The 14513-nt window shown below is 43.9% G+C and overlaps 1 protein-coding gene across 3 annotated transcripts in view; it reads right to left on the reverse strand.

The window, feature by feature from the left end:
• The window catches only part of GSK3B (glycogen synthase kinase 3 beta), a 130993-nt gene that overhangs the window by 18527 nt on the left and 97953 nt on the right, over window positions 1-14513 (reverse strand). For all 3 annotated transcript variants that reach the window (XM_084304205.1, XM_084304204.1, XM_084304206.1), the window contains exon 8: window positions 7747-7842. In XM_084304205.1, the coding sequence (XP_084160331.1) occupies window positions 7747-7842 (96 nt within the window). The remainder of the gene's footprint in view (window positions 1-7746; window positions 7843-14513) is intronic.

Consider the following 14513-nt stretch of genomic DNA (forward strand, 5'->3'; position numbering starts at 1 on the left):
GCTGTGAAGCCTCCCCCCCCAGGACCCAGGCTGTGGTGAGAGCTTAAGGTCCGGGTAGTTCTCAGTGAGGGAATTGAGTTAAGCAAATAATCCGCGGATTATTATTATTATTATTTTTTATATTATTTTTTAGTCTGCGGACTAAAATTTAGTGCACGGACTAAAATCCGGCCCGTCAGAGCGAGGTCTGTCTCAGTCTAAGATACATCTGGGTGAAAGCAAAAGGAAAAAAAAAAAATTAAAAATTAAAAAAGGAAAGAAAAAAGGAGAAAGGAAATAAAAGGAAAAAATATATATATAAAAGCTAAGTGCACAAAGTAAAGTGTTTGGGCAGACTAACATTTAGTATGCAGACTAAATATGGCCGGGCAAAATGCACAGCAAGTCCACAAACAAAAACAAAAATAAAACACTGACAGGAACTTTTAAAGCAATCAAATACTACCCCACCGGCGCAGCAATTCATTTTTCTAAAATGAAACAAGACCTTTTGTAAGGCTATTTGTCCACAGGAGGGACCGAAGGCTCAAGTTTTCATTTTAAAAAATGAACCTGTTTTGGAGATAAACAAATGCAAAAGAAAGGCTTTACACACAGTATTACTCAAGGAAAATTTGCACTTGCATAACTCAAAACCTCTCGTTTCTGCAAAGCAAATGAAATTTCAGGCTGAGACCCAGGTCGCTGTTTTTCTTTCATGTTTTTTTGGATGAGTTACAAAAAAATCTCGGAATGATCATGTAAAATGGAAATGCTGACTCATCCAAAACCGCAGCTTTTGGTGCTTTTGTTTGCCTTGCCTCCGGGTTCCAATGAGTCCACACCTCACCAAAAAGCTGGGGGACCAGTGCGAGTTCCTTCTTTGCTCAGGCATGCTGGCGATGCTCGAAGGCCAACAGCCCGTGACGGGCAGGCAGCGAGGCCAGACACATTGCCTCTCTCCTCTCTATGTTACACTGCAAATCAGTGTGAATTTTTTCATGCAACTCCCTCTTTGTTTATTCCAGGAGCTACCACCATCATCGACATCCCAAAAAGTGCTTGCCAAGCCCCTGGTGCACTCCTCGGCTCCCATCCCCAGATGACTTCAGTTTAGACGAAGCCTTTTGTGCGCTAGCAGAGCGAGCCACATTTTGCCTTCCTGATTTGAAACGGTTCCTACCAGCGTAGTGGAGTTCACACCCTTTCTGAATTTCAATTCCTCCCCCCCACACACACACACAAGCGCACACACACATCGTAAGACGGAAGAAAAAGGCTGGAAAGCACGGGGTGCTCCCACTGCGCTTCACTCGCATCAGCATGCAGCCCTCGGAGAGAGCCACACGGGGCAAGGGCTGCGCATTGTTTTAGCAGAAAGCCTGCTCTGACTTCCAGTTCATTGACTTGCCACGCACAACACGGAGCTCGTTTTCTTGCACCAGAGCTCCCCAATGTGACACCAAGGTGCTCTTCCAGCCAGCGTGCGCGGAAAGGCATCGCGGGGAGAGCAGAGAGGCTTATTGAAACGACATCTGGTGCCAACGCATCGAGTCGGTGACACCACGGTTAAAAATTTCCTCAGAGGCCTCGGAGCCGTGCCCAGAACCACCCACACCCCTGATTTGAGGCTGACAGGCTGCGCACATCCCCTCGCCGTTTGTAAGCGCGTTTTGACGGCACATGCCCCGGACTGGCAAGGAGGGCGGCCGAGCCTCGCTGGAAACGCTGCGGGATTAGGTAACGGGGAGAGCTCCTCCCTTCAGCAGGACGCTCGCGCTGCTTTGCGAGCCATCAGAGCTGTCAGATGTGGGACACGACCATCGGATCGACTCGTTAAATGCAGTCGCACGGGGCAATTGCCACAACTCGACGACACGGAGCAGCGCTTCGGTCGCGCAAGTTAAACGCGACGTGTCCCTAAACAGGAGGAGAGGGAAGAAACGCATCCAAGAGATGCATCCAGACCGCTAAAATTTCCAAAAGGGATTTCTGAAATACTCCATTTTCCTATTGTTGCTATTTTTTAAAACTACGTGATACAAATGAAGATTAAACAAGTCCACCAAAGACACACCGATTTGGGGATTTACCTTAAAATATATATAATATAACCTCCCCAGCTACCTCCTCCAATTGAATCCCTGCGTTTTGTCCTTAAAAGCGTCTCAAAAATAGCAAATGCCTTAGTAGTCAAAAACGCCTGTCAGATGGCACTTCCGCAGGCGGGGAAGCAAAGACAGAAGGGTTAAGTGGCTTACAAACGAGCCAACTCAGAACTGGGAACAGCACCAAAAACCTGTCTCCAAAGCTCCTTCGCCTTGAGACCACACACTTCTCACTGGGCTACTGCCACCGAGGGCCTGGCAAACCCAGAACCCACCAGCATTTATCACCCAGGGCATGCTCTGCTCCTACCAGGCTCTATGGGAGGGCAGCACAAAGCCAAGCGGAACAAGACGGCTCCCCCTTCCCATAGAAAACCCCAAAAACCTCCCTCTGGGAAGGCTCCCGGCCTCAGCGGGGCAGCCACCACGAGCAGCTTAGACAGACACGCTGCAACGGGACAGCAACCCACCAAGAGAAAAACAGAACTGGGCTCTTCAGAAGGAAGCAAGGGCATGGTTTCGCAGCAGGCAGTCACTTCCAGTTCGCATGGAAAAGATGGATCTGCCCTTTCCTGGCCACGCATGCCTGCCCTGTTCTCTTGTCCCAGCATGTGCAGCTGGGGCTGAATGATCAGTCAGGTAGGAAAAGTGATCTAGATCCCGAATGCTTTTTATCTTTTCCCCCTCTCAAGAGGTTTTTGGTATTATATAAACAGGAATGCAGAAGTAAGGCATCAAGAACATGCAGGTGGGAACTGGAAAGCAGACCTCACTTCATGATGAACTTAAGCTAATTATGAAACTGCACCCAAAGAAACATCCAGTCTCCCTTACACCTTCCTATCTTTACAAAAGGTGAGACCCCAGTCCCAGAAGAGTTTGCAACTTCAATTGAAATGCAAGTCCACTAACAAGATTTCTCACAGGAGACTCTTCATTTTTCATTTTCTTTTGTCATCAGCTATAATTAGGAGTGACAACACAAGCCATTTATCCATCTCACTGTTTGGTATTCCTCCTTGCATCTCCAGTATGAGCAGTCACTTGGAAGCATGACAAGCAAAACAATCTGCTTCAAAAACAGACAAGAACCAGGAGAGCAGGAGTAGGACAGGATGAGGACACGAGGCTGATTCTGGAGAGTGGAAAAAAACTGTCATGAGGGAGAGCAGACTCTTTATGGCCCATCCCACAGCGAGGACAAGGCAACGGGACGGCCTGCTGCAAATCCAGAAACACTCGACACTCAAGGAGCAGTGAGTAGTATGGTAAAATGTACACAAAGAGTACAAAGACAGACACAAAATACTCGGACTGAAATGTTTACCCAGTATTTTATAATATTAGCAATTCATAATGTAGGTAGAAAAATGGATCGTAACCTCAACATCCAAAGCTACTCTATAATACAACACAACTGTGTTTCTGTACAACTTTGAACTGGCCAGTTGCTTCATAAAAGGGTCAGAAGGAATACGAACCAGACCCTAAAATTTCATCTTAGACACTGTTTTCTTCCGCAACAATATTTTGGCTTGGAGACACGGACAGGAGAGCATGCCTAATGGTATAAATCACAAAAAAGTAAGCGCTTACGAAGTCGGAAGGGACCCTGCCTTAATCTGCTGCGCCTTTATTGTGATGGGAAGGTCTGTGGTGGGAGGAAGCCCTCCTATATTCATCCAGAATATTCCCTTCACCATACTGCCTGTTACTGGCAGGCAGGTGGAAAATATCCTTGGGAGGAAAAAAAAAATCCAAACATGTCATCTCTTCCATGTAGAAGTGGCCTCAAGTACGTAATTTGATTATTTACTACAGTGTTACTCAAACGAGATCCTTTACCAGCTGGAGGTGGGAATGTGGTAGGACAGCCATCGCAGGCAGGCATGTTTCATATTTCTGGAAATAATCACAGAAGAGCCTTTGTTTTTCATAACCCAAAGGGCTTGGGACACGAAGGTAGCATCTGATTAATGCCAGGATAAAGGCCAGCTGTACCGGGGCCATGGCAAGCAATGCCAGCCTAACACAAGCTTATGAAGCACGCGTTTATACCTTTCTTCAGCCACTTCACTGCCCCTGGCCTCCTTCAAAAAGGCCAAAGGATTGAGAGAAAACTAACAAAAGCTGAACTTCAACAACCCTGTGACATACAATCTTGCATTTGATCTCAGATTTTCTTTTGGGCTTTCCGGTCACACAATTATGAAGTGTGGATGAAGCTTAGACAGAAGAAGATAAATGAGGATAAAGATTAGTAGCAGAGATCAGACCGTGAGCTTTCAACAACAAGGCTCACAGAGCCGAGGTAGATGAAACACACGGAAGGGAAGTTCTGATCTTGTAAAAACAGCAGCAGCAAAGTCTCCAGAAAGGGAAAGAAACTTTTATTTGATGAGCTGATACATCTGAAAAAATATGGACAAGTTTTCTGACCCGTGCCACACCAGAAGACATGGTGTAGCCTGGCCATTTTCCTCCCCGGTTGTATCATTTGGTCAAATAAAAGATATCACCACTGCTGCAAAGCTTTGCTTCGCTTATAAGTTAATGCCCTGTACTCTTGGAAAAAGGCAGACGAGCAGCAGGACACATCTCCATGAATACAAGCTGTCCTACATTAAGAAAAAACAAAGGCAGGTCTGGGCAAAAAGCACAGCTACGTTACTAAATTAAATACTCCTGTATTCAGAAGAGGAACCCCTACACCCTTACCCCAACCCCAAAAGAACTAAAATGCCCCACGTTTATCCTTTTGGATAGGGGGAGCAGTGGGAAGGAAGAGACAAGTCCTGTGTTAGAAGGAAGATTCAATAGCTTGCTGGAAAGTTCAGAGTTTTCTTTTCTTTTGCTGGCTAGGGACACCGTAAACTCCAGTCATCTTCAGCACCATGCACGCAACTGGTAGAAAAACATGCATGAGCTTGGACAACATAGGACTGTACTGGAGAGAGGGGCTTTACGTATTTTATACTCAGAGATTAAGGCTCTCAAGTTACAAAAGCATTTGAATCCCAAACTGTCAGACTGAAAAACCAGGCTCTGTCATCTCATGTTATTGATGCAGCAGAAAAATATTTTTTTAAATATTATAATTCAAAATATTTTTTAAAAAAGCTTGGAGGCCATCTCATTTTACAACACTAGCCACCATTTTTCCCCATCTAGTAGATAACAGCAAAGCGAACAGATCCCCACGCTACAATGATCCTCAGAAGGAAGACAGGTCTAAGCCTGTCAGAAACACGCAGAGAGCAGACCTTCATCAGGTCCATCCAACACAAGTCCTCAGCAGAGAATTTCAATTGCAACCTATACGTACTACAGCATCCAAAGGAAATTCTTAATTGCAACCTACACATACTTTTGCAGACCAAAGAAAGCTCCCTGAACCATACCAAAACAACGAGGGGAATGCCCTTGTCTCAAAGAGTTTATACCAGGGAGTGATTATATTTTCACTCAAGCCTGCTGAAAACCAGCTGCCTGGAAGCTTTTCCATACAGAAACTAACTGCTGAGTCCTCTGATCCTAACTAGTCCACAAAAATAACAGCCTTATCACTCCTAAGCTAAAGAGCTGCCGAAGGCTGCAGACGACAAAGCTTTGTGGTTTTGAGGCTGAAACTGCCCAAGTCCTGCTTGCAGCTAGCTGTGGCACTCTACTTACACGCAGTTATAACAAAAGCCATTTGCACTTTCTCCTTTTCGGTGTCATTCCTCTTCTGCTCATTAGACTGCATCTCTACAGTCGTAGTTCAGTCTTTTCTTCTAGTCGCTGTTCACAATCCTAACATCGAGAAACTCCAGAGGATGTGCACGTCCACTTCTGTGCCATCAGATGTTGTTCCGACACAACCGAGTAAGGAGGAACGAGCCGAAGTATTGCTGCCACTTGCTGAAATCTTTCATGGCTCAACACCAAAATGGTGAGAGGAAAGGATCTTTAGAAGTAAGTAAGGATGAGCATCACTGACAACACTATGCTGGATGATCCATTTTAGTAATTTAGCACATGGACAATAAGAAAAGTACAGATCTCATCGATGAAGCATCATGCCATGTAGTAGACTGCTATAAGTGCTGTTGTACACGCAGGTAATGTCAGGAAGAAGGTGCAGAATGAATTAAGAGTGAGAAGCTATGCTGCAAGTCCAGCTCTCCAGAAGTAATTGTGCCCTAATGTGGAACACAGATTTGATCTCCTCACAAACAAGCTCCTCTCAATTCCTTCTAATTGGCTTAGTTTCACCTGCGATCCTTCAGAAGGTCCAAACAACCATTCATTTATAAGGTATATAAATAGAAAGGACTCTCCGTTTTTTCTTGAAGCTTACATTTGCTAAAGATCTCTGTTGTGACCATCAAGTGCAGATAATAATTCTTAAGACTATTCAGGCAGAAGATGAGTTGCACAGCTAGATTAAATGCTCAACTCTACCTATATATACTACAGTAAATCTCAGCACCCCTGTTCCATTGGGTATTGGTTTAACCCCTCAAATACACAACACCTTCACTGCAGAAATTCAGAAGCAACCCTAGAATTCCTTGCTCTAAGGCTTTGGGGCTTATTCTTGGGACTTTTACCATGGTGCAATTTGAAGCAGAAGAGACCAACTCCCAAGGATTTCATTTCCCCTATTTTTTTCTTGTTAATGTAAGATATTAAAAAGCACTGATGGATTTACTGGCCTCTCATTCTATTATAAACCACTTAATCAACCCACCGAAACTAGGTTATAGAAATACTAACCAGGGATTACTGGGGAAAAGGAGAAGTACAGTGGTGCATAACACACTGGAGAATCTTCCACAAAAATAGTGACTTACAGTACCTGGCTTGGTACATACCTTGGTACGTACTGAGAATATACTGCGATTATTATCAGCCATTTCTCAGTCAGCAAATAGAAAATCTTAACAACCAGGCTTCAGTTGCTTAAGACTTGACTTCTAACTTACACTACAACCTAGAGGCTAATTAAATGATCAGTTTTTACCCTTTCCCAAACCAAACACCCATCATTTGTCTATGTGGAAGATAGCTCAACTATGTGGCCATGTATTTACTGTAATGCTAGCGGTTTCTGCTTTGATCACGGAGGTTATAATATTGTCACTATTACTGCAAGAGCCCTTCCTTTTGGAGGCTAGAGAGCAAAAACAGTCATAAGTAACTCCATGAAAAAAGCACCGCTCTCAAGAGCACACCTATAGGAGCACAAATATAGCATTTTTGAGAGAACCAGTTAAGAAACTGACTGTCAACCTTCACTGTCAGATTATGTAGCAGCATTACAGAAGTGTCACACGTCAGCGGAACGCTTTCTCATTTCTAAGTGACTTTCGTGCACATCAGGAGTTACAGCATGACAGGATTTAGATATATTGCAATCCACTACTCACACACACACACCATTGTTTAAAAAATGCCTGTAGGCAACCTCATAAAAAATCCACAACCAATATATATCACAATACACTGCTTCAACACCTTCTTTATCCTTACCTAAATCAGGAGTTATTGGGTCCCCAGAATAGTTAAAGGCACCTAGTTTAGACTGAAAGCCACAGACACTGAACAATCAAGCTTAACTTCTCCAACTTTTAGTTTCAGCCCACATGTTGTTATTATCCAATTTGTATAGACTCACCTTAGTCCATGGATGTGCCTTAATCTGAGGGAATTTGAATTCAGTATAGTTTGGATTCATTTCTCTAATTTGCTCCCTTGTAGGCGTTCCCAGAACCTAGGAAGGAAAGAAGAAAGGATAAGTTATTTATGCTTGAGATTCACGTGGATCTCAAAGAGTCCAGTATAACCTCTTACATGGTGAGAAAACTAAACTAGTAAATTCATACAGCGTTGAGAACAAAATAACAAAACTTTCAGGTGGAAAGGACCTCCTCTCCTGATTCCACCTGGTCCGAGCCCCCTGCTCAAGCAGGGTCAGATATAGCAGGCTGCCCAGGACCACGTCCTGTTGGGTTTTGAGTGAGATCGATGTGATCCCCCCAAACCTTCTCTGCGCCAGGCTGAACAGCCCCATCTCTCACAACTTCTTATCAAACGACACAAGATCTAGTCTAATTGCCTGTGACCCTTGCTCCAATATAAGTCTCTTGGCGGCAATTCATTCGTGCCCCAAAACCCAGTGTCAAATAATTTAATTCTCTTCTAGACGTTTTCACAAAATTCAAGTTTTTTATCTCAAACTCAGTGATATTTCAATAGGGAATAGAGTTTACTGTAATTTTAATGTTATAAAACAGTACTGCTGCACTTATTCAGAGATTGCAGCTCACCGCATGTGGCTGATTAAGGATCAGACCAGTAACACAAAACGCATTTTAAGTTAGGAACAACAGCCGTCTGACGAGCTTAAAAGACAAGCCAATTACTGCTTAGAGGCGCTGAAGTTTCCTTCTTTCCTCATTAGAAATGTGTTTTGTTTTTTTTTTTCCCCGTAGTTCAATGCAAAAGATGAACTTAGTTTAAACCTAGCTGGAAACATCTACAACGTGTGCTTCCTGTTTCCTTTCAGGGGTTTGTATTCCTCATTCCCAGAATGTGCCACAACGTTATTTGTGCGTGCAAATTTGTCGTTGTGTAAGGAATAATACACAGTCACACACCTCATTCTGGGGCTGGATAGATCCTGAAGGGATCCTGGAAATCCCAGGACAATGCAGTGTTAGCGTGTTACCATTACTAATCCTAAAAGAACATTCAATTCTACCTCTATAAAAGAGCTGCAACAAATTATTGGAACAACCTTTCAAATAAACAGCAGGTAAAAAAGGAAATAACCCCCCATGACTTGTTCAGGCCATTAATTGCTTCTTGGACAATAGAAATAGCTGACAAGTCACGTGAAAGAACGATCACACAACACCTGCCTCCTGAGCCTAACCGGGATTTAAATCCCACCACCTCTACAAGCCAAAGGTTGTGCCCAAAATTGACACGAGGATTTTTCTGTGTGCATCTGAAAATGCCTCTTATGCTTTCACCTCCCCACCCCATCAAAAAAAAAAAATAAAATTTAATAGCATTCCTAAAAATTGTAACTACAATCACAGGCAAGAATTACATTTGTATATAGCCAAAATTCAGGAATCTGGCTCGGTTCCCCAGGCTGCTCAGAACGAGAGCCTACACAGTGCCAGCATCTTCAAGTAAAGACTGTTTATAGGATGGGAGAGATTTCGGATTAGATAGGTAAGGACAGCTCCATGGGAGGACCCAAGGACAACGCCCAGCCACACGTTTCACAAAAAGCCACATCTGTAACTGCAAATGGTGGGAGGGAGCAACCCCCTGAGCTCCAGCCCTGGTGACAAGGATAGCGAAGCATTTAATCAACAGTGCTTAAGGTCTCATGGAAGATTAGAAAAGGTATTGAAGAGGGATAACGCCGTATGAAAGAAGGGAAAGCCTGACCTTTTGGTTATACAGCCCCTGACACACAAAATAACTGTACAAAAGGAAAAGTGGCTTACGTTAACTACCCAGTGTATTTACTTTGTTCTCTCTGGACTGCAGAGCCACGCCACTGGTGCCTGGGTGCTTTCGATTTGTGCTGCGAGTAGGCAGATTAAGGCAGAAAATGAAAAGGAAAGTACACAGGAAGAAAAAATGGCAGCTTTTAAGACTGTCAAATTCAAATCACAATCCAGAAAAAAAGAAAAAAGAAAGCAGGATGAATGAAGTGATAACCTACAAAATTGTACTGGCAACTTGACGTGTCTGGAAGAGGCCCTGTAGCAAAGGATGGAAACACCCCTGCAGCCTAGAAGATGGTTTGCTGCACAGTTTTTAAATCATGCCTTACTGATTTACAGCATGCTTTAGGTACATCAGGAATACAATTGAGTAACCTTGATGAGTAGTAGCAATCATTTATGTTATCACAAAAACTGGGTAACTTTTTTTTTTTTTTTCTTTTAAGTCATGCATATGACTTATTTCTGTTTGAAATGCAAAGGAGAAGCATAAATTACTTGGTAGGTTTTTTGGCAGAATTACTCTGTGAAACAACTGCTCCTGCTACACCAGCTCTGCAAACCCTGTGCAGCAGATGTTCCTTGCAGAGAGGTTTCACAGAACACGGAGGTTTTAAGGGACCTCTAGAAGTCATCTGGTCCAACACCCTCCTCGTGCAGTGACCGTCAGCAGGAGCCAGTTGCTCAGGGCTGTGTCCTGGCAGCTTTTGAAGATCTCCAAGGATGCAGACACCACAGCCTCTCTGGTTGCTCCACTGTTTGTCCACACCCTCACGATAAAACTATTTTCTTGAGTCCAGACTGAATTTCATGTGTCCAGTTCGTGCCCACTGCCTCTCATCCTGGCACTGGGCACCAGTGAAAAGAGCCTGGCTCCAGCTTCTTTGCACCCTCTCTTCAGGTCTTGCCTACATCAAAGAGCTTTTAAGAAATATTGAGACCAATACTTAATTATTCAGGTCTATGCACATTAGCACATGCTATTCTACTTCTGTTTCTTGGGGACAGTCTCATGAAAGGTGGTATTTTCAAAGAGAAGGATGTTTTTTTTTGACTGTACCTAGAATTTGAATGAATGAACGGGGACTACGCAAGACTTGTAAGAAGAGATCTTGCAAGTGAAGGCAACAGGCCGGCAGCCAAATGCTGTTACTCTTCATCCCCAATAGCTACCATCATCTCTTAAATAAAAATACACAGAAAAAGAAACTATCCAATAAGAGTAACCAAGGAATACACTTGTTGACGAGACAGATGCTGCTTTAATTCTCTCAGGTCAGAAATTGAACACCGGAGCTTTTACAAGTATTTGCTGGAAAGCTACTCCTTGACATTCATGTGTAATAGATGAAGAACCCTAAATACTTTTTCTTCCAAGAACAGGGTTCGTGAAGATAGCAGAATGGCATATATGTTAAGCTATATAGCTTAAGGTATGTATCTTAAGCAAATAAAGAAAATCTATAACCACATCTCTAACAAACAACATCAAGAAAATTCTGTATCTCAAGTCCTGAATTTGATGACAAATAGCAGAATGATCTTCATTTTATGCACTTGCAACTGAATGTGCACAGAAGGATGAATAATATTCAGCTCCAAAGGATGCCTTAGTTACACCCCGGTACTGAAGACAGAGGCTGTCCACACCTGGCTTCACTGCACAAAAATGTGCAGGGTTATTTGAGACCAAAACCACACTGCTGCAACACATGAAGAGGAGGAAAACGCAAGTTTTGCACAAACCCCAGCGAAATAAAAGCCTTTTCTGACATTGTTACTGCTAAACATTTGCCAAAAATATTAAAATCAGTTAAATGCATAGGTAGGAGGAGACTCTGGCTGGTGAGGACTGAAGTGAACTTGAGAGGGAAGAAGATGGTTATTTAATTCAGAAAGCCACAGTTACAGTGGTACGGTGCCCTCCCTGTGAAAACTCTGCAATCTTACAAGGAAATGTCCTCCAGAAAATCTGGGGTGTGTGGTTTACCAGATGGCATAATTAATACTTCTGTGAACATGTCTGCACCTCTTCAGAAAGTCGTTAGGGGTATGCCAAATTGTTCCTTAAATTCACGGTGCTGAGAATCTCAAGCAGCAAACACAGGTCAGAGAAATAATGCTTCAAGAGGTCTACGGGAAAAAATAAACTTGCACGTTTTATACACGCAGTCTTTCAAAAGCATGCTCTTGTCAAAGAAAAAGGAAAGCCAACTAAATATAGAGATTTCTTCTATTCACAAACTCAAGAACAGCCACACAACAGGAATAGGAAGAAGCCCATTGTCACTGCTGACATGAGTATAATTGTTCATCAACTTTTCATACCGCCTGCCAGCGAGCACTGCAAGTGTGGAATAGCAGCACTAGGCACAGGAACAGCCAAGTTGTGATGTGGTGCGGGGTGGAAAATGCCAGAAGACTTCCTTGATGGGAGAGGAAAAGATGAAAACCCGTAGCAGCGTCGCGCTGACGGACGGTCCCAGCGCCACACATTCGCTCAGCGCAGGACCACGTTTGATAACAAGAAGCCTCCTCTCCGACTGCTTGCTCTCCTGGAAGAGACAGCTCCACTCTCCCCATTAACTACTGCGAGTGAATTTATTTTATTTCAAAAACTGAGCCCAAAATAGTACCTTGACATTTGAGTGTGAGCCATATATTATAATTGCAGTCTATACTTAGCGTTCGGCTCAGTAAAACTGTCAGAGACCAAAAAGTTACACATGGCTAGGATTCCTGATACTATTGAGCTTGTCTTTTAATACATTTTTTTCCCCATGCCTTCTTCCTAGCTATGGGAAGATGGTTTTAGTATTCTTCGGTGCAAGGAATAATTACGTAGTCCAGAGGAACTGAAAAAACAACCCCAAACCAAAAAACCCACAACCCTTTCCTACAATCGCAAGCTAGTCAATGCATCTCACGCTCGAGATTGCAGCAAAGACAGGGAAAAAGTATTTCTGGGAAAGACAACAAAAGGAGATTAGCAGATGTTGTCCTCTCAGTGTGCCAGGGCTGCTCAGATGAGTATTGTTGTTTCTTTCTTCCAACAAAGATTTTTTCCCCCCCATTTTTTGAGGGGAGTAGGGGGGAAGGAACTAAACAGACCCTTCCAGAAGGTAAATATGCATGTAAATATTTATCTTAGAAAACCACGATGTTGCAGAAATTCCCTTTTTGCAAGGGGAACACAGAATAATCACATTCTGAGGGAGCTGTGGTTGAAGATGGGTCAGTTGAGGGGGATACCCGTGATGGTTTTCCTCTGATGGTTTCAACGCTCTGCAGGGCTGCGGGTGGGTGTGGGGAGGACCAGGAATTCCCCCATCCAAGCTTGCACGGCAGGCACGGCCGTCCTGCAGGCACCACGGCTGCATTCCTTGCTGTGAGCACAATGTCAGGGAATTAGGTAGCAGACCTCACCGACAGCATCTCCAAAAATCCCCTCTTGCAGGCTGAGACCTCTTCTTTTGAGCTGCATTGAGCAATATCCTGATTGCGTGGTAGATGCGGCAACTGCAACCACCCTGGGCTGCTGGAAGGAGCAGTTTCACCTCTCCAGCAGTGAAGGGACCGCTGCTCTCTCAGGCGTGGCGTTTGCTCCAACATAATTTCTTTACCTGACCACTGATGAAGCCTGAAGTGCTGCTGTGCCTGCTTCAGGAACTAGCGCATTTCTGAAGGAGACGTCACTCGAAAGCCAGTAGGGGCGTGAATTACAACAGATAGATTGGGTTACCCACTTGAGATATTCCTAGCGGTGGGATAACCTAACATTTAGAGTAGCCAGCAAGAGCTAAAAATACTAAGGAAGAGTCACCATCCAAGATAAAACCTTGGAAAAAGCACATCATGTAATTTCTCTCCTGTAATGGTGAAAGTACTCAAGAAGAATGTGCTGAGATTAATTATTTCTTCAGACGGAGCTCCGAGACAGTATTTCCCCCTATCAAATATCCTTTTGTCAGGGGTAAGTGGTCAAATATCTCCTTCTCCCAGCCAGACTAAGAACATCTGGAAAGACTGAAGAACTATTACAGAAACAAGGAAGGAAAGAAAGAGGTATTACCATGGAAAGACTGAAGACTAAAGAAATATGAACAAGAGAGAAAGAAGCTAAAAATAAGGACTGCGGGGATGTCATCGGTGCCGCGTGAGACAGGAGGACTTGTTTAACGTGGTGGCATTTCCAAGTCATTCTCCAGTCTCATGCAGGAGCTTCACATCCAGATGTAGCATCCAACTGACGTATTGCGAAACGAACTCTGAATAATTGCAGTTGAGTAAGCAAGTGAGAAATTCATCTTGGCCTGAAGCATGCTACAAGACTGATTGCTGCTCTTCGTCATTCTGAGCTGATAGGAACCAGCAGAAAGTTTCTAAGCTGACCTCTTCCAAGGGATTCAAGTCAATTTAATGGATCAAAGTCAGTTGCGTTTCCAAATGTGTGGGTAACTATTTTTACTCTAGCCCTTTTGGGGAACTGAAAATACTCCATTTTCTCTGCCCCTCAATGTCAGGCATACATACCAAGGAAGCCATTTGAAAGTGAAGCTCCAAGACAGTCACAGGATAACACGAAGCACTGCTCCCAGCCTGCAACTCTGTAGAAAGTTCGTGGCTGTTCTAGCATCACTGAATGGTTTGGGTTGGAAAGGACAACAAAGATCACCCAGTTCCAATCTCCCTGCCATGGGCAGGGACACCTCCCACCAGACCAGGTTGCCCAAAGCCCCATCCAGCCTGGCCTTGAACACCCTCAGGGATGGGACATCCACTGCTTCTCCGGGTGACCTGTTCCAGTGCCTCACTACCCTCAGAATAAAGATTTTTTTTCCAAATATCCTCCATTTCAAGCCATTACTGCTTGTCCTATCGCTACACTCACCCATAAAGAGTCCCTTGTCATCTT

This window comes from Netta rufina (genome assembly GCF_964035555.1).
Source record: "Netta rufina genome assembly, chromosome: 1".
In the NCBI taxonomy this organism is placed as follows: domain Eukaryota; kingdom Metazoa; phylum Chordata; class Aves; order Anseriformes; family Anatidae; genus Netta; species Netta rufina.